The sequence below is a fragment of the Larimichthys crocea genome, chromosome VII (genome assembly GCF_000972845.2).
Source record: "Larimichthys crocea isolate SSNF chromosome VII, L_crocea_2.0, whole genome shotgun sequence".
Lineage (NCBI taxonomy): Eukaryota > Metazoa > Chordata > Actinopteri > Sciaenidae > Larimichthys > Larimichthys crocea.
Genome location: NC_040017.1, coordinates 28,990,632 through 29,014,331, shown reverse-complemented (window position 1 = coordinate 29,014,331; position 23,700 = coordinate 28,990,632). Strand labels below are relative to the sequence as shown.

Genomic DNA, 23,700 nt, shown 5'->3' with positions numbered 1-23,700 from the left:
ACCGTTAAGCCCATTATAAGCTAACGTTAGCCTGTTATAAGCTAACGTTAGCCCCGTTATAAGCTAGCGTTAGCCTGTTAGCCCCGTTATAAGACTGAACGGTTAGCCTGTTATAAGCTAACGTTAGCCCATATAAGCTAACGTTAGCCTGTTATAAGCTAACGTTAGCCCGTTATAAGCTAGCGTTAGCCTGTTAGCCCGTTATAAGCTAACGTTTAGCCCGTTAGCCATTAAAGCTAACGTTAGCCTGTTATAAGCTAACGTTAGCCCGTTATAAGCTAGCGTTAGCCTGTTAGCCCGTTATAAGCTAACGTAGCCGTTTAAGCTACGTTTAAGCGTTAGCGGCCGTTAGCCTGTTAGCCCGTTATAAGCTAAGTTAGCCCATTATAAGCTAACGTTAGCCGGTTATAAGCTAACGTTAGCCCGTTATAAGCTAACGCTAGCCCGTTATAAGCTAACGCTAGCCCGTTATAAGCTAACGCTAGCCCGTTATAAGCTAAGCTAAGCTAAGCTAAGCTAAGCTGCTACGGCTTGCACTGGTGTGTTTTCAGTTCAGTTTGTAGCCTAGCTTAGCACAAAAGATTGGGCTCCGTGGGTGACCGGACCTGAATCCTGAAAATGTGAAGTGACGCAACATTTGAATCAAAATCAAATTTTCCCCAAATTCCCGATAGAAAGTGCATCGTTACATCAACAGGATGATTTCATGATTTTAAATCTGTTTCAATGAAGAGAGATGATTGGTTCTTTTCTCAGGACGGAGTGAAGTCTGTGATCAAACAGACGGTTCGTCCATCGTCGACACGCCGGCCGACACGTTTGTCCTCAGCGCTCGCATCACTTCCTGTCAGCCTGGACGTTATTTTATTCAAATCCCAGAAAATCAAAGTCAGAGTCGAGACAGTTCAAACCGTCTTCACAGCCGAAGCTCGACGTTTCTGAGTTTTAGTCTGGACTCGGCCGCTCAGAGAACGTCGTCCGTTTCTCCTGGACGGGCGTTGCGGGTGGTGCGTCTCCGCGGTCGCAGTGTGGTGAAGCAGGACGAGGCGGTGAGGGCGATCCGGCTCAGGCCCACGTTCAGGCAGTGGACCTCGGAGGTGACCGGCACCTCGGAGAAGAGGGCGCGGTCCCGAGACAGCCGGGCCAGTCCTCCGCCGTCGACGCCGTCGCTGCTCTCGATGTCTTTGACGATGTTCAGGATCTCCTGACGCTCCCGCCTGCCGGGTCGTCCCACGGATGTTCAGATGGCCGACACGTGCTTCTTCCTGAACAGAAAGAAACAGGAAGTGGAGTTCACGTGTTTCCTGTGAAGATGGTCAGAGAGGGAGGGACATGTCAACATAGCTGTGTTAGCTAGTAGCCAATAGGGAGTCTGTTAGCTCCAGGTTCTCTGTTACTCATGGTTAGCTCTGTTAACTCCATGGTTAGCTCTGTTAGCTCCATGGTTAGCTATGTTAGCTAGTAGCTCCATGGTTAGCTATGTTAACTATGTTAGCTCCATGGTAGCTATGTTAGCTCCATGGTTAGCTATGTTAGCTCCAGGGTTAGCTATGTTAGCTCCATGGTTAGCCTGTTAGCTTTGTTAGCTCCATGGTATAGCTATGTTAACTAGGTTAGCTCACATGGTAGCTATGTTAACTATGTGTAGCTCCATGGTTAGCTATGTTAGCTATGTTAGCTCCTGTTACTTGTTAACTCAGTTAGCTATGGAACTATGTTAGCTCCATGGTGCTTATGGTAAGCCCATGGTTAGCTATGTTGTAGCTCCATGGTTAGCTCGTTAGCTCCATGGTTAGCTATGTTCCGCTCTGTTTAGCTCCATGGGTAGCTCTGTTAGCTCTGTTAGCTCCATGGTTAGCTCTGTTAGCTCCATGGTTAGCTATGTTAGCTCCATGGTTTAGCTCTGTTAGCCCATGGTTAGCTATGTTAGCCTGTTAGCTCCATGTTTAGCTCTGTTTAGCTCCATGGTTAGCTATGTTAGCTCTGTTAGCTCCATGGTTAGCTCGTTAGCTCCATGGTTAGCTATGTTAGCTCTGTTAGCTCCCATGGTTAGCTCTGTTAGCTCCATGGTTAGCTCTGTTTGGGCTAACGTTAGCTTATAACGGGCTAGCGTTAGCTTATAACGGGCTAACAGGCTAACGTTAGCTTCCCAGAAATCGAAGCAGGTTCTGTTTCACCTCTTTCCTTCTTAATGTTTCAGTTGAGTCAGAACTTTTAAAGTTCCACGCTGAGACCGGACCTTCAGAACTCTGAACATGATTTAAACTCGACGTGTTTGTCGAGTTTCTTTTAAAACATTTCATGATTTTTTCTGTTCATGTAAAAAAAAAAAATCAAATTCAAACTGGATCTTCTGGAAAAAAAAAAAATAATCCAGAACCAGGACTGGACCCAGCTGACACCGGTAGGACGGAGTGATGCTTCATGGGAGATGTAGTTTTATTGTTGCACACGCTAAAAGAATCAAAGGTACGAACTTTATCATGTTATATTAAATATTGATTTACTCACATTTAATGCTTTTATATCATTAAGTATAAATAATAAATCCCTGCTGATCTCACACACACACACACCTGTCTGTAAATGTTGATGTATGAAATGAATTTAATGTACAGAGTTCAGCTTAATGACAATAAACAGATCATGACTGCTCAGTCACGTCACGTGGATACTTCGTTCAGACGCACCTGTTCACCTGGCCACGCCCTCCGGTTAAAAAGCTCCCGGTGATGACGGCTGTTCAGGCCCGGTACCGGTGTGTTGCTTGCGGGTGGGCTAACAGCCCGACAAAGGTCCAGCCGGGTCTCACCTGAACCGGTGTGCTGCTCGGTGTTGCGCTGACTGAATGACGCAATGACGCATGAACCCTTTCCACGCGCTCTCACGCCACCTGTCCGTGTGTCGTGATGGGAAGTTCGGTTCTTTTTAGGGAGTCGGCTCTTTCGACTCCCAAACGCTCTTCATGTTACCACTTTAACTTTTATAACTCAGACTGATCTAGCACTACTTTGACCGATGGTTCATGTACATCACTTAAATGATTAAATAATCCTTTGTACTAAAGCACGTAAAAGTAAAAATTACATTTTGTCATGTCAGTAAATTGATGCAGCTGATTGTTTTCCTCACATGAACTCTCTGACACCACACACAGCAGACAGAAACATGGAGGTTAAAAGTCCTGACGAGCTTCTCAAAGACGAAAACTCTCTGAAACTTTGATGCGATTTATTGAAGGTTTGTCCGCTCAGAGTAAAATGTTTCAGGTGTTAGTGAGAAGTTTCTTTCTACAGAGATTAAAATATCACCAACAGATTTAAATACAAAAAAACACAGTGATGACACAGTGATGTCGCCAAGCCACACCCACATGTTTTTGTCCTTCCTGAACCTTGTTTACCTCAGATTAACAAGGACTGAAGCATCATGGGAGCTGTAGTTCAAGTGTTCAGAAACCCGTTTATCTATGACATCACCATGACATCACCACTTATGACATCACACAGTGTGTTCAGTTGAGGGGGCGGGACATACTGACAAACACGTGCCTGTTAATGTCTCTTATTTTGTAGGAGAGGGGGCGGGGTCTCACCATGTCATCGTTTACCAAAATAAAATAAAAAATGAACAAATAAAACATCAAATAGCACCAACATGAATTTCAAGCTAAATAAATACTCTGACATTTACAGTAAAAATATAAAAACGTCGGTCGAGTTCAAACATATATACAAATCACAATGTGATAATACAGAACCGGGACCAGAACCAGGACTAGAACCGGGAAGAGAAACTTAAACAGAAATGAAAAAGGAACAGGAAGTCAGTTCATCCTGTTTTTATGTTTTTATGTGAAACTATCAGACAGAAAAATATTCAAGTGAACTTTATTTATAACACAAAAAAAACAAGAAAAAACACGTCAGGCTCCGGTTCTGACTGTCCTGGTCCTGGTTCTGTCTGGTTCTGGTGATGCAGCTCGAGCAGAGGGAGGAGCTCTGATGTCAAACATGTTCACAGCTCCTCAAGAACATAACCAATTCAAATACAGCCTCCCAGCATGAACGATTACGTCTGTGTAGCATTAGCCGTTAGCGAGCACACACTCGGGACCGGGTCACGAGGTCAGTCAAAGTTTTCACGATGCTCCCTGATGGAAGATCGGATCAAGTTTGAGAAATTAAAAATAATAAATCAGCTTTTTATTTAGTTATTTGTTTAGTTTTGTTTGGTATCAATAGTTATGACGTGGTTATATTTGTGTTCAAACACTGATGAATATCAGCTCCTCTCGCAGATTATTGATAAATCAATCATGAATCAATAAGTGATGGATTCTTGTTGTGCTGCATTATTTCTGACTGGAAACACAAACCGCAACAGATCTGAACAGATGAATCTAATTTTCACAAGAATAATCTGAATCATCAAAGATGTAATAAAAATTTAAAACGTGGCGGAGTAACTTATCATCACATGCCGTCAGTAAGAACGTGCGGGGTTCCTCAGGGTTCTGTTATCGGGCCTCCTCTGATCTGCTGTTAAAACTATGAATCTGTTCATTGTATCAAATATTTCATACTGACGACTTGGCAGAAAATGACTGACCTGAGACACGATGACTCAAGTTTGTTTCAGTTTAAATATTAAATATTAAATGTTCAACACTGTTCTGGAAGATCAGATCTAAATTAAGAAGTGAATTTATTATTTTATTATTTGAACTATTTATTTTTTGTTTGCTTACATTTATTTTCACTGAATATAAATAATTAGGATACAAATACTGCAGGTAGTATTTTGATGTCTGCTGATGTCAGTTACGATTTAAAAACTGTTATCACGATAATCCAACAGCTGGAGTCAAAATACTTTGTTCATTGTTCATGTTCTGAGCGTGTTTTAATCTCCGGTCCATGCAAAGATCTGAGCTGAGCTTAAGATGGTGTCAGATGTTTCTCAGTGTTTACTGTTTTATGATGAACTAGAAGCCACCTGCTCGCTGCATCTGTGCCGATAAACTCCTTGAATTAGTTGTTTTAATATAAATGTTGTTGGTATGGATCTTAACTCTAAATTCAGACCGTCACTACAGGAAGTGGCACATGAAACACAGTGTGACATCACTTCCTGATCATGTCATCATCATCTCTGATGTCATCCAGAATAAACGTTCAGAACATCTGAACATCCACGAGTTCGCTGCTAACAGCTTCTTTTCACACAGAAGTCAGATTTCAAATAGAAAATAATCAGATCAAATAGAAGAACAAAGATTTTTTTCATGTGCAGAGATCAACTTTAGAAATTTGGCATATCAGGACTGATGTTGGGATTTAAACAGAACCAGGAGCTCACTGTGGTTTTAGTGAAGAGGTCCAGAAGCTCCGGAAATCATGAATCAGAGTCTGTGATGAAAATGACAAACCGTCCTCTCTGTAGGAGGTGGAGCATCTCCTCCTCCTGCTCCTCCTCCTGCTCCTGCTCCTCCTCCTCCTCACAGCCTCATGCAAACTTTGCACCTCCCGATGTTCTCCTTCTGCTGCTGGACCTCGGTCAGCATGGTGAAGGTTGACGTGGTCATCTCCATGCTGGTCAGCCAGAAGCTGTAGATGTTGGCGAAGTAGTGGCAGGTTCCTCGAGGCCCCTGACACTCCACGAAGGGCTGGGTCCTGAAGTCTGTCAGACAGCTTCCTGATGATGTCAGAGACTGGCCGCCGCCCTCATCACCTGCACCTGTGTGCTGCAAGCGTGGAGGAAATGACATCAGTTAATGACCATGACAGTTATTGAGTGGTTTTAGCAGTAGCAGGACTACAGGGGTACCAGTATCAGTCGTATCAGTACTGCAGCATTAGCAGTAGCAGTACCCACCATGAGGAAAGAGTATCCGGTCCACAGGCTTTTCCAGCTGGGGGGGCAGTCTGGCAGGATAGAGGTCTGGCTGTGCAGTGCGACGGGTGAGGAGGGGGCTTCGCAGACCACGCAGCGGCTGATGTGGTCTGCGATGGCGGCTCCGCCCACCGGAGTACTGGGGAGAGCCGCCATTGTCGACAGCCAATAGGATTTATCGTTACGACTGGCGTAAGAGCAGGTTCCCATGTTACAGGAGGCGAATGGCATGGTGGAAAAGACCCGCATGCACGACCCTGCCTGACCTGAAAACATAATTAACACAACATATTGATTAGTATTCAGAAATATTTTCAACAGCTCACTTTAAGAAATCAAAGATCGTTTGTCAGGCAGGAACATTGCGTGCTGATGTGTTGAGGTGGTTCTCCAGGGGAACATTGAGTAGCCTCAGATCGGACTGGTTTTTAAGTCCGAGCTCAAGACTAAAATCTGTTCCAAGTGAAGGAGTTCAAGTATCTCTCGTTCACCAGTGAGGCTAAACTGGATTAGAAGCTCCACAGGTGGAGTGGTGGACTGTAGAGAACGTCCCATCTCATCATGTACTGCAGCTGGATCATTGCTTCAAAATGTGACGCTGTAGGCACCCCTCTGTCTCTGCACATGCAGACCATCTAAACCCAGACCAAGTCAAAAACAAAACAGTAGATACATAGGTTTCTAATATACACAATAACAAATCGTGATTACCCTGCAGTTGTGCTCTTGAATATTACAACTCTACAGGTCAGACTTTCAAAATAAAGCCTGCATGGTTCCTTGGTTTGCTTTGGAAATGATTGTACCAAAATAATTTTAAAGAAGTCAATGTCAAGTCCTATGTTTGTCTGACCCATCAAGCCACCCCACCTCGTCCATATTCAGACTTCTTGGTCTCAATGCAACAACGAGCACACCCGGAAATGACGCTAGAGGAATACCTCCAGCATGATAACAGGCTGATCTGTGTTCTGATCTGTGGTTTAGAGGGACCTGATCCTGATCCTGGTCTTTTTATTGACTGAAAGAATGATATGATTGATCTGAGCAGCTAGAATGAGTTTCCTTGACAGGGTGTCAGGACTCTAAGAAACACTAAGAGACCCCCAGAAAACTCCATCAGACCTGGAGACACCTCAAGATCTTTTGGAAGTAGTCCTGGACTATCAAGGGTACAGATCGGAGAGGTTTAGATTCAATTAGTCAATTAGTATGTTTGTGCAGGTGTATAAATATACCCAGGTCCTGAGTGTGGGCCTTCTCCTGACCCTCCAGGTACAGCAGACTGTATCCATCCCACAGGACCTTCATTCTTAGTGGACAGGTGGGAACTCTACTTGATTGGCTGTGCAACACCAACAGGAAGCCAGAGTTTAACCGTTTTTCTTGTCCGGGATGCCCACGGTCTCCCATTGGACCAGGATCACCTGAGGCGAACCAAAACAAAACCGACAGGAAGGTACATCAGCAAAACAAAAGTTTTCAACAATCAAGCAGCGGAAGATGACTGTTGGCAACATGGAATGGAGGTCTCACCTTTGGCTCCTACTACTCCCATCTCACCCGGCAGACCAGGCTGTCCTTTGTCTCCATTTGGACCTGGGGGACCCTCACGGCCAATTGGTCCCAGAGCCCCAAAGTCCCCCTTCTTTCCTAAAACACACCATGAACCAATAATTTTACATAGTGTCTGAAATATCAGCTGGAACTGGACGATTACCCTCATGACCTGGTTCACCACCCCTTTCTCACCTTTGGGTCCTTTATAGCCGATTTCTCCCGGGAGGCCACGGGGTCCAGGCTGACCGGGGGGGCCAGGGGCTCCTGGTGCTCCTTTTTGACTAGGAGGAGGGTTGACACAAGGGTAGACTCGTCCTTTTTCCCCCTTTGGACCCACTAGTCCTGCAGGCCCCTTTTGTCCTGGGGGCCCACTGGGACCAGTACAGCCTACTGGACCCCGATTACCAGGTAGTCCCATCAGACCTAGAGCCCCCCGCATCCCTGATCAAACACACAAAACGAAGTGTCAGTCCAGGATGAGATGTCCTGACATCTGTCAGCAGCAACATGTTGGGTATCTTCATAGCCTGACCTTTCTCTCCTGGTTTTCCGTTGATGCCTGGACAGCCTAGAGGCCCTTGAAGTCCCTTTGGGCCGTCTGGCCCCTGGCACCCCATGTTCCCGTTGTCTCCTTCATCTCCAGGTACTGGAGGGTTCAGACCTGGATCCCCCATGTCACCAGGACACCCTGAAACACCAAACAAAGGTCAGAAGTCCTCCAGTTTGAGTTCTGTAAGTTTATTAAACCTGAACATTAAAGTCTGACCTGGATCTCCATCTGGGCCACGACAACCAGGATATCCGGGAGGCCCTACGACTGGACAGTTACAGTCCTGTCCTGGGTTGCCTGAAGGTCCACTCGCACCTGGAGGGCCTACAACAACACACAGACACATTACTGACAGGGAATCAAACTAAAGGTCTGATCTGTCCCTGGTGGTAATCATACTACTACAGACCTTTGGGTCCTGTCGCGCCTCTGGGTCCTGGTGGGCCGGGCTGGGATACACCTTTTGGCCCTGGAGGTCCTGGAGGACCTTTGTCCCCTGGAATACCATTACAACCTTGAGGACCCTGCTTACCTAGACCTAGAGACAGACATGTGTTGTTATTGTGATGCTGATGACTGACCGGTCATTCAGCTGGTGTAGGAACCTGTTTCTGTAGGATGGAGGCCCAAATGTTTGGAGTCTGTGATCCAACAAACAGCAACATTTTATCTTTCTGTGTGGACCCTCAACCGAGACCTGAACCTGGCTCATACCTGCACCTTTGGGACCCGACCTGAGCCTGTGTTAGGATAACAAGCCACACTGTCTATACTATAGACAAAAGACAATGCAACTGGGGGTGATATGATGTGTTTAAGGGTCGTCAGGTTTATTTCTGGGATGGGTTTGGTATCCATCAGCCGACAAGAAGGTCATGCTTTCAAACATGGCAGAATTACATGTGTGCTAAATATTGTCACCATCACCAGGTTTTTATCAATCGTCACAACTACTGAGACTCATACCTCTGGTCCCTATGTCCCCCTTCACCCCTTTCAGTCCATCCAGTCCATGAAGTCCCAGTGGTCCAGGAGGACCTAACATAACAAAATCATTTATAAGAAGCAAAATGTTGAGACACGTCTGTAATCTGTCAGCTAAATATAATAACAAACAACCTGTACAAATATTGTCATGCATCTAAACACAATGTGAATCAGCTCCAGATCTTATTCTGGTTTTGAGTTCTGACCTTGGAGTCCCTGACAACCCTGCGGTCCTGGAGGACCATCAGGACCCGCATTACCGGGAAAACCAGGACGACCTGAAAGACCTCTTGGACCTGAGGGGCCTTCCACACCTGAAATAAAGCAGATGGATGGACGGGGTTCAGAGTTGGAGAAGTAGGTAATTCACTGGAAATAAAACCTCCTGAACCAGTAATCAGCAGGTCCACCTTCTGTCTCGGACTGCAAGCTCCAGGATTTCACAAGTTCACTCAGATTTAACTGTGAATGAGGAGAGTCAACACAACATAGGAGGTTCCACCCACTTTATCATTGAAATGACCTAAAATCTCCAATCAAATATCAAATATTGCAGACAGGGGACATGGGTCGACAGTGTAAGAAGGCAATGCATCTGGGGTCAGGAGCCTCTGCGGACATGACAAAAGTCAAGAGGACATTGACTGAGGAAGATTTTAAATGGTAGCTTTTGTACCTGGTGGACCCGGGTCCCCTGGAAAGCCTGGATCTCCTTTGCAACCTTTCTGTCCTGGAGCCCCAATGAAACCGGGTCGTCCAGGGTCCCCTTGAGGTCCAGTGGGTCCTGGGTGAGAAAAGAGACGATGTTATTTGATTGGCTGTTGTGTTCAAGCCTCTGATCATCTTAATCACGAAGACTCCGATCATCACCTAAGGTCCCCATGTCTCCTTTAGGCCCCTTGTCTCCACGTGGACCAGAACAACTGAGAGAGTCTCCTTTATCACCTGAAACAAACACAACTTTAAACAACAACCTGAGCAGTAAAAGAAATCTATTTATATGTGAAAACGTTTAAATAAATCTGCTGAGTGATGGTGGTGGGGGTTACTTCCTACCTCTGTGTCCAGTACATCCTTTCTGACCAGGAATCCCAGGTGGCCCCGGACATCCTATATCACCCTACAACCAAAAACAAGAGCAGATTCTGGACAAAGCAATCAAAATAACAGAATTGATGTTGATGATAAAATCAACTTTTATCTTACTGGGTTTCCGGGTTGTCCGGGAAAGCCGATGAATCCTGAAGGTCCTGGACGACCAGGTGGTCCTGGAATTCCTGGTATGCCGTAGCGCCCTGAAGGTCCTGGGGGACCTACAATGCCAGGTGGTCCATTGGTACCTGGAGAACCTGGCTTACCAGCAGCTCCTCGCACACCTTTACGTCCTGTAGAAACAGATTTTAATGTTTAAGGCTTCACTGGATGATCCAGTGTTGTGCTAGAACCGGGGCTGGGGAGCGGCCAATGTAGAGAACGAAGAAGAAGTTGACGAAGAAGAGAAAAGGAGAGAGTGAGCGAGCAAGAAGCCGCCGGACAAGAGTAAATGTGGGACTGACTTTTAGTGGTTGGTGAGAGCTTGGTGAAATAAAAGGCTGAAAGACAGACGCCGAGCTGGGCTGACTGCTGCTGGACTAGTCAGTGATATTAGCTGCTGCAGGTTCTGGTTCTGGTTCTGGGCTGACTGCTGTTGGACTAGTCAGTGAGATTAGCTGCTGCTGGGTCTGCTGCTGGGGACCTGGCTGATGTTTGCAAAGTTAGCTAAATTAAAGTATAACTGCTGAAATTTTCAGTCCAGCATTCAGGTGTTTATGGTAGCGCCTCTGACCTGGTGGTCCAGTAAAGCCATCGATGCCAGGAGGTCCAGGTTCTCCTTTTTGTCCTTTGATGATGATAGGAACAGTATCTCCTGAAAGCCCCTGGGCCCCCTTAAAGCCTGTAGGGGACACACGTGAGAAAGAGCTGACGTTATTTTGTGTACTGTAGGTCTACAGTTAGCACAGGTCAGCTTTGGAAATATCAGACTCATTGTTTACCTTTCTGTCCTTTTACTCCTTTACAGCCTGGACTTCCATCTTGTCCGTTGTCCCCTCTCTCCCCCGTCCACCCAGGGGCTCCAGTGGCCCCTGAGAGTCCAGGGGCCCCTGGCTCTCCACCCTCACCGTAGGGCCCCATCGGACCTGAAACACACCATGAGTATTCATGTGAGCCTCTATCACCATGGAAACATTTCAACACAGGTGTTTATATGGCAGGACCTCACCTTTCGGACCCTGAGGCCCTGGTAGTCCTGGGTCTCCAGTGCCACCAGCAAGACCCTGTGGCCCTGGTTTCCCAGGGAAACCGGCAATGCCTGGTTTACCTTCAGGGCCTTGTGGGCCAAAACCTGGAAGACCCTCCTCCCCGATGTCACCTTTCAGCCCCAAAAAACCTGAACAGGAATGAATGACGAACTGACATCACTTGACATCCTAAAGCAAAGTGCAGTACAGTAAAGTGAGGTGTTTACCTGGGGGTCCAATCGGTCCCTGAGGACCAAGTAATCCACTGGGACCAGGTTTTCCTGCATCACAGTAGTCAGGTGTGGGCCCAGTGGAGCCAGGTTTACCTGGGGCCCCATCCTTTCCTCTCTGGCCCTGCAATCCTTGGCCCCCGGACAGACCCAGGACTCCTGATGAAATAAAGGAAATAATGCTGAATAAATTAATAAATGCATGAATCAATCCTCTACTTTTTGCTTTTATTTTGATATTAGTGAAAGGCGTTACAGCATCTAAAGTTTGCTGGCTACTGCAGCGCCCCCTGGTGCTGCACACTGAACTGAAATCAGTTTGTTTGCCGTCTGGTTACTAACAAGGTCCAAGAAACAAGACCACATCACCCTGATTCTGGCATCCTTACACTTGCTTCCCGCTCACTTCAGGATCAGTTTCAAAACCAGATTCACCAGATCATGGATCAATGTATTTATATTCACATCTCAGGATCAGTCGTTCACCTGGTAGTCCGTCATTGCCATTAGGGCCAGGAACTCCTTTAGGTCCCTGAGCACCCAGTGGTCCTGGGAAGCCAATGGGTCCTGGAGGTCCAACATCTGATTCTCCTGCTGGACCCCTCAGTCCAGAAGATCCTGGGAGCCCCGGAGAACCTGGTGTACAAACACAGACAGACATGTTGTAAACACCAAGAGGAACATTTAGGTGTCATCTGAACTTTGGATGATGTGTGACTACAGGTGACTGTACCTGGATCTCCATCATAACTCAAGCCTTCCGGTCCTTCTTCTCCGGGATCTCCAATAAGACCTTGAGGTCCTGCAGGAGGAAGAGATGATATGTGTAAAGAGAATGTTTTTGATACTGTAAATGACAGATGTGGTTCAGGTGTGCTCTGGTACCTTGTTGTCCAGGTGGTCCAGGAACTCCAGAAAATCCTTTGTCTCCTTTAGCTCCTTCAGGTCCAGTAACACCTCGGAAACCTGAAGGACCTGGGAACCCTGTGAAACCTGGAGAGACAGGCAGGTGAACTAACTGGTGGACAGGAAGTCAGATAGACAGGTGAACAGACAGACAGACAGATGTTTTAGATGGTTTACCTGGATCTCCAGTGTCTCCCTTCCCTCCTGGAGAACCAGGGTTTCTGGGCAAACAAGGCAGAGTGTCACCTGCAGGAAGAGGAGGTGTCAAACAGGAAGAGGAGGTGTCAAACAGGAAGAGGAGGCGTCAAACAGGAAGAGGAGGCATCAAACAGGAAGAGGAGGCATCAAACAGGAGAAGATCAGATTGATCTTAAGCTCTACCTTTAACCCCCTGCGGCCCTGGGGAACCGGGAACTCCCGGAAGTCCTGGTTCTCCTGGGGCCCCTCGAAGTCCTATTGCCCCGACTACACCTGGCCCTGTGGGGCCTGAAGGTCCTGGTAGTCCTTTTGGCCCTAAGGACCCTGGGAAGCCTCTGTCTCCAGTGGAACTAGGGAAACTTTCACCCTGAGAGGAAACAGCAACGTGATTCATAGATGAGAGAGTGAAGAGGACTCGTGACACCATTGTGACATCATTCACGCAACAGTGTGAGAAAGTAGTGATGTACTGTCAGGAGGGCATTTTACCTGGGGTCCGGGTTCTCCAGGGTCTCCCGGGGGCCCGTTGAATCCTCTTCTCCCTGGGGATCCTAGTCTACCTGCCAGGCCCTGCTGGCCCATGTTTCCTTTCTCACCTGGAGACAAATGTTCAATCACACCCATTGATGACATCATGATTAAGTCAAACATTATTCCTGTTCTGTTCTGATCCTTTCTGTTTTGTTAGTTAGTAACCACATAACCAAGAGAGGAGAGATCAATGTTTAAACTTACCTTTAATTTCCACCACAACAAAATCTCCCTTCCGACCTTTGAACCCTTTGACACCTGGAATTCCATGCAGACCCTGCAAATCAATCAATAAATCAATCAATCAATAAATAAATGCTGTGCTTCATCTGACCGCTGATATGACCTCTGACTCACTGGCAGTCCCGGCCCTCCTGCATCTCCAGGTAAACCTTTCTCTCCTCTCAGTCCTGGAGGCCCTGGGATTCCTGGAACCCCTTGAGATCCAGGGTCACCTACAAGGCCAGGGCTACCCCTCAATACAACTGGGGGGCCACAAGAGCAGTCGCCAGGACTACCTGAAAGACACAAAACGTGAAGTCAGAAACATGTGGAGTTCCTCAGGGAACCATCTCGGATCCTCTGTTCTTTGAACCTGATGACACCAGACAAGCTCTAAGAACCACTCAGACTTATTCTTCCATCATCTGATGTGGCGTTACACCCCCTAAATCTTCTCATTGGTCCATAAAGACATAAATCAGTCATTGTGTGTCCAGATACTGACCTTTATACCCCAGGAAGCCCTGGGCACCCGGGGGCCCCAGTTCACCTGGCTCTCCCGACTCTCCTGGGGCCCCAGGTAGACAGTAGGTACCTGAAAAGAAAAAAACAAAAACAAAATCAGGCATCACCAGGTATGTCTGAAAAACAGGTGTAACACCAACAGGAAGAAACAGTACCTGGAATTCCTGGCCCTCCTTTCAGTCCTTTGGGTCCAGGTTGTCCTGGTTTTCCAGGTTCTCCAGGTGTGGGCCCTTCTTTAAGTATCTCACCCGGATCTCCTTTATTCCCTTTGGATCCTGGGAGTCCCCTCAGTCCCACGACACCTGCTGGTCCTGAAGATGAACCAAAGAGAACTTTTATTGTCATACCACCTTAAATCTGAACACGTGGAAACATTTTAGGAGTCATAATAAATAAAGAGAACTGGTTCATGTGATAAACATGTGTTTGTATGTCATAAGACCATGTGACACGTGATGCTGCAGGTACTGACCAGGTATGGATACGCCAGGCTCTCCTTTGGGGCCGTGCATTCCCATCACACCCATGTTTCCTGGAGGGCCTCTCTGGCCGGGGGCCCCGGGTTTTCCAGTGTCCCCTGGAAGACAGGATGCAGTTAGCTGACATTGTAACAGAGAGATGACCTAAATGATACTGTGTTAGTATTGTGTATCAGTGTGTATTGATCCGTACCTATGTGTGTGACATCTAAGACCTGAGGAAGGCCTTTAGCACCTGGATCTCCCATCATGCCCTGGGGACAGATAGGCTCATTACAGACCCACAGGAGCTCAGTTACTCTTAATTTAGTTACTTCATGATACATTACATCACAGGTAAAAAGACTGACCTTAGGGCCTTCTCGTCCAATCAGACCTGGAAGACCTGGACTTCCTTGAATCCCCTGAAAAACAGTATTTACAGTATCAGGACGTCTTGATCGACTTGAGGTTAATCTTTACTGCTCATCCTTTAAAAATCATGTTGGACCCACCTTGAAGCCTTTCACTCCAGTCAGCCCGGGGTATCCAGTAATCCCCTAAAACAGATCATACATGTTTGTACAGAGAGTGAGGAGTCAATCACACTGATCAATGCTGATCAATAATGTGAGGATGAAAGGCTACTTACTCTGGGTCCAGGAAATCCAGGAATCCCCTTCTCTCCTTTGATCCCCGGGAGAGCATCCAAACCCTGAAACCACATCCACAGAACCTCATCACTCCACTTTGTTTATATTCTTTATGTTCACAAAAATCAATGTGTTATCAATAATGTTCTGTTGAGACTGAAGCAGAACCCTGGAGAACCCTGAACAGGCAGATGTTTACTTACCGGAAGTCCTTGAACTCCACAGGGACCTGTAGGACCTCGAGGACCCTGAAGAACCAGCAGGACTCAACATTAGAACCAGCAGAACTCAACATTAGAACCAATAGAACCCAACATAACTGGTCTACAGCACAGGGACAGACTAAGATAGGATCATAGTAGAACAAGGACACACAAGCAGTACATTTACACTAGAACAAGCTTAGAGCTTCAGTGTATTTACACGAGAACTCCTGTAGAACCACAGTGGAACCACAAATACCACCACAGCAGAACCGCTGTGGAACTTCAGTAGAACCCACCTTCTCTCCTTTGATGTACAGGTCTTCTGGAGGGTCGACGTACTCAAACGGCCCTGGAGGCCCCTGAAGACCCTGATCCCCCTGTGGACCACACACAGTACTGCAATACTACTACTACACAGTCCTACACAGAACTACACATGTACTAAAATATAGTGTGTGTATTGAAGTTGTATTGATGTCACCGAGGGTGTTTTTGAATATTTGTACCTCGTCTCCTTTCTGTCCGGCGAGGGATCGTCCTTTTTCTCCCTGAAACACAAACACAGCTCAGTACTCTGATGGTTGAGCAGTACTGCAGTATATATGTGTGTATTTTCACATAAATACTTTGAATCGAGTAAAGACAGTCTAGATTTGTGAGTATGACACGACTCTGGAGACATAAATTGGAAATAAATAATTAAACCAGTACTGACAGGTGGGCCCCTGGAACCTGGCAGACCAGGGAGACCCTGTGGAGACAGGCAGGCATTAACATGATAATAATAACAGTATACATTACATCATTGTCCTCATTATTATTCTTAGTGATTATCAGGAGTGTTTCTGTGTTGTGACTCACGTTGTTCCCATCTGGTCCTGAAGGACCCTGATCTCCCACCAGACCCGGGAAACCCGGGTCACCCTGCAGATAGATATTTAAAATGTAAGAACCATCAGGACGTGAACACAGTCCCCTTACCTCAGCCTGGTCTCACCTTCACGATAACAAACATGTAGTGACAAGAAGTATTCAGACTTTACAGAGATCTGAGTCTGTGTTTGTGCTCTCACCTTCAGACCAGTGAGTCCACCCAGCCCGGGGTCTCCCTGTCAGACACAGACAGAAAATCAATCCATGACTTCAATAATGAATTCATGAACTAAGTGAGATCAGTACAGGTGTACTTACAGGTAATCCAGGGTACTGTATGAAGAAGACCGCTGGATCTCCTGGGAATCCCTTCAGTCCTGGCATACCCTGCAGAATAAAACACTGTTACCATGGCGACACTACACTAAATCTACTGCAGTACACTGTGTACTTTGATGTTTAAAAAACTGCAGATGAAACCTGAATATTTAAAATCAGTAAATCTCTGAATGACTTCAGCACGCAAACTGACAAACATCTACAGTATAAATTCAGCAGAATCACAGCAGAGCTACAGCAGAACTGAAGGAGAACCACAGTGGAACCGCAGAGTTCCTCCAAAGGTTCCTCCAAAGGTTCCTGTGGAAGTTTCCTGCGGTGGGAACGCGTCTCTGCACTGTTAACTCTTCATTTATTTTGATGTCTGACCAGTTCTCCATTGCGACCGTATTCTCCAGGATATCCTGGTTCGCCTCTGTCTCCTTTGGTTCCGTTACATCCGTCCAGACCTGGAAAACCAGGACCTCCAGCAGGACCCGGGTGACCCTGAAGACACAAACACACACTTACAGTCTGACCAATCAGAGATGACCTCAAAATATCTTGGCTACTCAGAGCAGCTGAGAGGCAGAGGAGGCTGCACGTCTTACCGGGACTCCATCCAAACCCAGAAAACCAGGAACACCGATACTTCCCTGGATCACAAAGATCAGGGTTAGGTACCACATGCAGGACCTCAAGAACAAACAGAACCATCATGTTCACAACAGAACCATATTTATTCACCGATCCTCCTTTCAGTCCTGCAGCTCCTGTCGGCCCTTCGCCTCCTCTCCAGCCCTTCTCTCCTGGAGGCCCCTGAGGGCCTGGAAAGCCTGGGGGCCCATCAGGGCCCTGCCGCCCTAGAGGACCTGGAGAACCCTGCAGAACACAAAAAACGCAGCCTATGATCGCCAGATAGAACCTGGTAGAACATGATAAAACCTGGTGAAACCAGTTAGAACTTGTTAGAACATAACAGACACTGACTGACCAGGACACACTCGAACCTGACAGAACTAAGAGAGAACCTGACAGAACCTTAAAACAGAACCTGAGTCAACATAATAGAGCGTACTAGAACCTGATAGAATCTGATGGAACCTTGTGTAATCTGTTAGAAATGAATACAACTTGATATAACCGGACAGAACCTTAAACTGGACATGAACTAAAAGAACCTTAAAGAACACAATAAAATATGTTAGAATGTGACAGAACCTGAAAGTGTCCGAGGGAACACGATAAAACTGAAAATGCTGAAATATGATAGAACCTGATAGAAACTAACAGAACTTAATAGAACCTGACATAAACTGTTGAGAAAGAAAGCAGGCACGTCGTCACATCAGCCCTCCAGAAGTTCATTTGTACCTAAATACTGACTGTACACGTGTCTGATGATTCAGAACCAAAGGCAGGAGAGGAGAACTCCACATGTTTGGACTCTGAGAACAGTTTGTTCATTCAGTGATACGAAATGTAAAAAAGCTCTGACATGTAATGATGATATCTGAACACAAGAGGGCAGTGTGATACAAGGTTCAAAATAAAATGACAGCAAATATGTGTCAGTATGTTTTATTTAGTATAAATTAAAAAGTCCTTTGCATGAGGTCAGTAACGAAGAAAGAAATATTTCCTCTGTATCTTTTCCTCCCTTAAACTGTTGAATAAAGTTTGGACAAACTTCAGTCTGACATCTAAAACAAATATTTCATACTGAAGTTTATTTATTGTCTTTTTAATAAAACTTAGCTTCCCCACAAACACGCTGCTTTTATTAATACTTTTGAAATTGTTGCTTCGTTTGGCTCGTCCGGTTTCAAGCGGTGGTGATGAGGTGTGTTCTCTATCACAGAACTAAAGTTCTGGACCAGCGGGTCGCTCAGAGCCTCGACGCTGTGGCTCAGGTCCACCTCGACACAAACTAAAGATTTAATGTTTACTGACAACTTCCAAATGAAGCAATGACGCTATAAACACTTATTAAATGTTTTTAACATGATTAGAAATTAGCTTATTGTTATTGATCATCTGTGTGTGTGTGTATGTGTGTGTGTGTGTGTGTGTGTGTGTGTGTGATGAGATGTGACAGCTGTGATCTCTGTTAGTCCTCTCTCTCTCTCTGAAGCCACTGAACTGTGAAATCACTGAGACAGACGCCTTCCCACAATCCTCTCTGCCTGTCTGCTGCACCCAGCTGTATAAACACACACACACACACACACACTCAGTCTGGAGGTCAGTTTGTTTGTTTCATTTGACGGTCTGAAGATAAAAAATGTTTATCAACTGAGCGGAGAAACAAACGGAAGCCCTGTACACTGACTGTACAGAAACATCTGGACCACACTGTGACTGTGTACAGAAACATCTGGACCACACTGACTGTACAGAAACATCTGGACCACACTGACTGTACAGAAACATCTGGACCACACTGACTGTACAGAAACATCTGGACCACACTGACTGTACAGAAACATCTGTATGTTCACATTATCTAAAAGATACTTTTGGAAACAGCAGCTTAGATTCCAGGGAGGGAAAGAAGGATGTGATGTCATCACACTGTGTGTGTGTGTGTGTGTGTGTGTGTGTGTGTGTGTGTGTGGAATCTGCTGACACAGTTTCAGGTAAACAGCTGCTAACTTAACTCCACAACATTCCTCACCAACACTCCTCCATCCAGCCGCTCATTATTAGAGTGTGTATGTGTGTTTATGTGTGTGTGTCTGTGGTTTACGAGTCGACAGTGAAGGTGTCACAGGTCTGTTAACGGAGGCTAGTGTGTGCAGCTGTGCTCTGATTGGCCGTTGTGTGTCTTACCCTCGCTCCTTTGGCTGGGAAACACTGACAGGTGGAGCAGTCCCGACCAGCGCAAGGCTCTGTGTGGTCGCCCTGAAAACCAAGACATGACATCAGCATGACATCAGCATGACATCATACCATCATTAACATTATAATCCTATGACATCACTGCATCATTATAACAACAGAATCTTGATACTTCAGAAACACGACATCAGTGTGAGTGCACGAAGAGTCTGCTCCTTGTTGTGGTTCTCTGAAGTCCCCCAAATCAATGTGGTGCCCTCACCCAGATTAGCTCATTAGACATCACCTACTGACCTCCAGATGTTTCCATCTACATCCCAGAGGCTCTGAGGGGCAGGCAGAGGTGTTCTGAACCCAGACTATAAAAACTGAAAAATGCTGAATGTCAGCTGGAGAGGTAAGAACCTGTACACAGCACCGGCTCTGGAAACAAACTCCTGGAGAGGAGCTGGTTTTCAGGGGGTGCCCGGGGTGAGCTGGTGGGGTTAGGGATACTCAGGAGCTAACAGCTGAATGCTGCACATGTTGGTCTTCCACCTGGCAACTAGGGGTGTGCGTTATGACGATATCCATACTACATCATGAGACAATAGAGAAACATTTACGTCAGAAAGGGGTGACACTGAACAGAAGAAGAACTCCAAGACAAGATGAGGAACTCGTACTACTCTTCTTTTTCTATATCATGACGTGTATCCTCATCTGGATATTACCTGTCAGGTCATGTCAAGTCATGGATTGTCCATAAGTATACCTGGTAACAGAACACCATTTGTAACAGGTAGAGAGGCTGAACATCTGGTAGAGTCTCCTGTCTGCAAGGCGGTGACCTCCAACCTCTTCCGCTGCCCAGAGTCGAGCAGAAGGTTGTTGGTGCATTATGTGGAAGTGAAAAAAGACTCTTTGGGATTCCTTAGTTTCTCCATCCAGTCGACATGTGTTTCCTGTCCCCTGTGGTATCTTGTGGTGGGTACTGTGGAAGTTTGCGGTATGTGCATACTCTCAGTGGGTGGGGGACTGCACCAAAAGAATCTGAAGGTGTGGAGAGTGTCGGTATGGCGATCTAAAGAGTGTATCTCTGCCTTTGTGGATGGTGTGCAGACAGAGAACACATCATTTCTCTGGATCCTCAGGCGAGGTGAGCCACCTTGTTTACCCTGCAGCCATAACAAACTGGACCAGAGACAGTGGATGTTCAGAGTTTTTAAGGTGTATTTTCTCCTGACTGTATTTTGTTTTTCTCTGGTGTATTCTCTGTGTTCAGACAGTGAGGAATGAAAACAAGACAAGAATCTCTGAGATTCAAGATATGCAGACAGCTGACTGTGTGTGTGTGTGTGTGTGTGTGTGTGTATCAGATAACGTCAGTGACGATCATGCTGCACAGTCTTTGAACAGTCTGAGGACAGATGTGGAGCAGCTTCTGTTCACAGATGTGAATCAAAGCGCCAGACATTCAAACTCACATCAGCACAAAGACAGGAATGTCTGTGCTGTGATGTACACCACATATTAAAACTCACGTGTTCCTTAACATACAACATAAAGCTAATAAAAAAGTACTCTGTGTTAATTAATGTAGACCAAACATGTTAGTGTATGTGTATAATAAAACACATGTAGTGATCTCCCTCTACTGGCTGAAACCCGGGTACTGCAATTGAATTTCGTCATTGGCTGATCTGGAGGCCGATGACATCACACAGTGTGGTCGTTAACGTATACGATATAATGACACACACGGCTATGATGACATATCACAGGACATATAATACAACACGTTTTCGTTAATATATGAAATATAATGAAACACAAGTCTGTACATTAAATCACGTGTTCATTAATGTATGACATAAAAATAACGTTTGCGTTAATGTACAATATATAAATAAAATGTGTGTTCATTCATTTATATGACATAATGAAATGTTATAATAAAACATTTATGGTCGTTAATACACGATATATAATAAACACAGTTTTGTTATTTGTACGATATATAATAATACGCATGTCTGTATAGTAGCACGTAAATGTATGACATAAAAATAATGTTTATGTATAATAAAACATTTATGTTCATAAATACAAATGTTTGTTCATATATTAAATATAATAATAATAACATGAGTCTGTATAATAAAACGTGTTTGTTAATGTGAATGATTGCTGTGTTTGAGACTTTATGTAACTGATGGATCTGGACGTTTGGACATGGTGCTGGTCTCCTGGTGCCCCCCTTTATCGTCCCACACTGTGTTGATATACTGAGTGTTGTTTCTCTCTGTGGGCCCCAGACGGTGAGTTTCCCAGCATGTAGCAGTGTTTGTGCAGCAGCCACATTCCTGCAGCGTTGTGTAAACCAGGTTAGCAGTCAGGCGTGGCTATCAGCAGCAGGAATGTGGCTATCGCTCTATCTGCTGTCACGACTTTGTCCTCAAAGTCTGCACTCGCACCATCAGTCTTCCATCAGTCCTCCATCATCACTCTATATGCTGTCACGACTCTGTTCTGTCTGAACATATGCCACGCTCCATCATCCACCATCCTCCATCCATCAGCCTCCATCCTCCATATTCACACCAGGTCCCACGAACATCCATTAATCCTGCATCCATCCTCCCTCGTCCCCTCCATCATCCCTCCATCCAGGACACCGTGCTGCCACTGACTGGTCGCACAGACAAGGGAGCAGCTGATTGGCCGACGACACTGATGTTCACAGACAGACTGAACCTGATGACCTCAACTGGATGGTTTCTACACCTCTGCATGGTCATCTCTACATCATCTGTCCATCCTGGACCAGTTCCCATCATCCCTCCATCTTCTGTCCTCCATCTTCTGCCCTCCATCTTCTGCCCATCACTGTTGGTTTACATCGTCCTCTTGCGGTTCAATGTTCAGTTCAATCAATAAAGTCTTGAGGATCGAGGTATGATCCCTGAGGGACACCAGAGGAACACATCTGACCCTCAGTCTCCACCTGCAGGTCATTTCCACACCTGAACCACCTGTCAATCATCTGAACCTAAAGACCTTCAACAAAAAAACTTACCTTTTTTCCTTCCTATAACTTTCTTTGTCTCGGGGTAGTGAGGCAGAGTATCTTTGCGATGTTTATTGTGTTCGGTTCCATGTTCCTCCTAATCATGTATATCATAGTTTGTTAGGACCTTTGAACATTAATTGTACAATATGTTTGTGTTGATTTGTTCTGTACACTGACATCTATTGCACGTCTGTCCGTCCTGGGAGAGGGATCCCTCCTCTGTGGCTCTTCCTGAGGTTTCTTCCACCTTTTTTCCCTGTTAAAGGTTTTTGTGGGCAAGTTTTTCCTCACTGGAACCGAGGGTCTAAGGACAGAGGGTGTCACTCCCTGTACAGATTTGAAAGGCCTCAGAGGAAAATGGACTTTGTGACTTGGACTGTACAAATAAAACCTGATTTGATTTGATTTGATTTGATTACAAGTACGAAGCATCTTCTCACTGTAGTTGTACTGACATATCTCATTTTCTATCAACACATATTTAAGCAATATTACACGAGAAGGTGTGCTTTAACATCATTATTGGCATGACAGTGATGCGGTTTGTTAGCGTCACTGAACTGTTTGATCTCTGACGTGCTGCACACAAACGAGGTGCACACCTGTATTAACGAGGTATACACCTGTATTAACGAGGTATACACCTGTATTAACGAGGTGCACACCTGTATTAACGAGGTATACACCTGTATTAACAAGGTGTTACACCTGTTTAACGGGTGCACACCTGTATTAACGAGGTATTACACCTGTTTAACGAGGTATACACTGTATTAACGAGGTGAACACTGTGTACGTGAGGTACACACCTGTATTAACAAGGAACACACAGTATTAACGAGGTACACACCAGTACTAACGACGTACACACAGTGTATTAACGAGGTACACACCTGTATTAACGAGGTACACACATGTATAACGAGGTACACACATGTATTAACGAGGTACACACATGTATTAACGAAGTGCACACCCTGTATTAACAAGTATTGCACCTGTATTAACGGGGGTACACACATGTATTAACGAGGTTACACACATGTATTAACGAGGTTACACCTGTATATTAACGAGGTGCCACCTGTATTAACGAGTGCACACCTGTATTAACGAGGTTACCAATGTATTAACGAGGTGCACCTGTATTAACGAGTGCACACCTGTATTAACGAGGTATACACCTGATTAACGAGGTGCACAACTGTATAACGGGGTACACACATGTATTAACGAGGTACACACATGTATTAACGAGGTATACACTGTATTACGAGGTAACATACCTGTACTAACGACGTACACACATGTATTACGAGGTACAACATGTATTAATGAGGTACATATTTGTATTAACGGGGTACACACCTGTATTAACAAGGTGCACACCTGTATTATATGAGTGGCACACCTGTA

At 45.6% G+C, this 23,700-nt stretch overlaps 1 protein-coding gene across 2 annotated transcripts in view; it reads right to left on the bottom strand.

Moving 5' to 3' along the window:
• Nucleotides 1-3,188: 3,188 nt before the first annotated feature.
• The window catches only part of col4a4 (collagen, type IV, alpha 4), a 25,924-nt gene continuing 5,412 nt past the window's right edge, over nt 3,189-23,700 (bottom strand). For both annotated transcript variants that reach the window (XM_027280155.1, XM_027280154.1), the window contains exons 4-47: nt 19,224-19,295; nt 17,139-17,273; nt 17,003-17,047; nt 16,782-16,898; nt 16,392-16,460; nt 16,274-16,309; nt 16,062-16,124; nt 15,916-15,951; nt 15,707-15,748; nt 15,497-15,577; nt 15,198-15,242; nt 14,994-15,056; nt 14,857-14,901; nt 14,713-14,766; nt 14,556-14,616; nt 14,356-14,460; nt 14,039-14,194; nt 13,864-13,953; nt 13,494-13,654; nt 13,341-13,413; nt 13,095-13,201; nt 12,789-12,972; nt 12,585-12,653; nt 12,387-12,494; nt 12,235-12,303; nt 11,988-12,137; nt 11,499-11,660; nt 11,253-11,420; nt 11,026-11,169; nt 10,818-10,925; nt 10,199-10,377; nt 10,049-10,112; nt 9,863-9,937; nt 9,669-9,776; nt 9,199-9,306; nt 8,972-9,043; nt 8,415-8,543; nt 8,222-8,329; nt 7,988-8,143; nt 7,648-7,896; nt 7,432-7,548; nt 7,134-7,322; nt 5,878-6,161; nt 3,189-5,746 (exon numbers count right to left, since the gene is read on the bottom strand). In XM_027280155.1, coding sequence (XP_027135956.1) covers nt 5,501-5,746; nt 5,878-6,161; nt 7,134-7,322; nt 7,432-7,548; nt 7,648-7,896; nt 7,988-8,143; nt 8,222-8,329; nt 8,415-8,543; nt 8,972-9,043; nt 9,199-9,306; nt 9,669-9,776; nt 9,863-9,937; nt 10,049-10,112; nt 10,199-10,377; nt 10,818-10,925; nt 11,026-11,169; nt 11,253-11,420; nt 11,499-11,660; nt 11,988-12,137; nt 12,235-12,303; nt 12,387-12,494; nt 12,585-12,653; nt 12,789-12,972; nt 13,095-13,201; nt 13,341-13,413; nt 13,494-13,654; nt 13,864-13,953; nt 14,039-14,194; nt 14,356-14,460; nt 14,556-14,616; nt 14,713-14,766; nt 14,857-14,901; nt 14,994-15,056; nt 15,198-15,242; nt 15,497-15,577; nt 15,707-15,748; nt 15,916-15,951; nt 16,062-16,124; nt 16,274-16,309; nt 16,392-16,460; nt 16,782-16,898; nt 17,003-17,047; nt 17,139-17,273; nt 19,224-19,295 — 4,902 coding nt within the window. In that variant the 3' untranslated portion in view covers nt 3,189-5,500. The remainder of the gene's footprint in view (nt 5,747-5,877; nt 6,162-7,133; nt 7,323-7,431; nt 7,549-7,647; nt 7,897-7,987; nt 8,144-8,221; nt 8,330-8,414; nt 8,544-8,971; nt 9,044-9,198; nt 9,307-9,668; nt 9,777-9,862; nt 9,938-10,048; nt 10,113-10,198; nt 10,378-10,817; nt 10,926-11,025; nt 11,170-11,252; nt 11,421-11,498; nt 11,661-11,987; nt 12,138-12,234; nt 12,304-12,386; nt 12,495-12,584; nt 12,654-12,788; nt 12,973-13,094; nt 13,202-13,340; nt 13,414-13,493; nt 13,655-13,863; nt 13,954-14,038; nt 14,195-14,355; nt 14,461-14,555; nt 14,617-14,712; nt 14,767-14,856; nt 14,902-14,993; nt 15,057-15,197; nt 15,243-15,496; nt 15,578-15,706; nt 15,749-15,915; nt 15,952-16,061; nt 16,125-16,273; nt 16,310-16,391; nt 16,461-16,781; nt 16,899-17,002; nt 17,048-17,138; nt 17,274-19,223; nt 19,296-23,700) is intronic.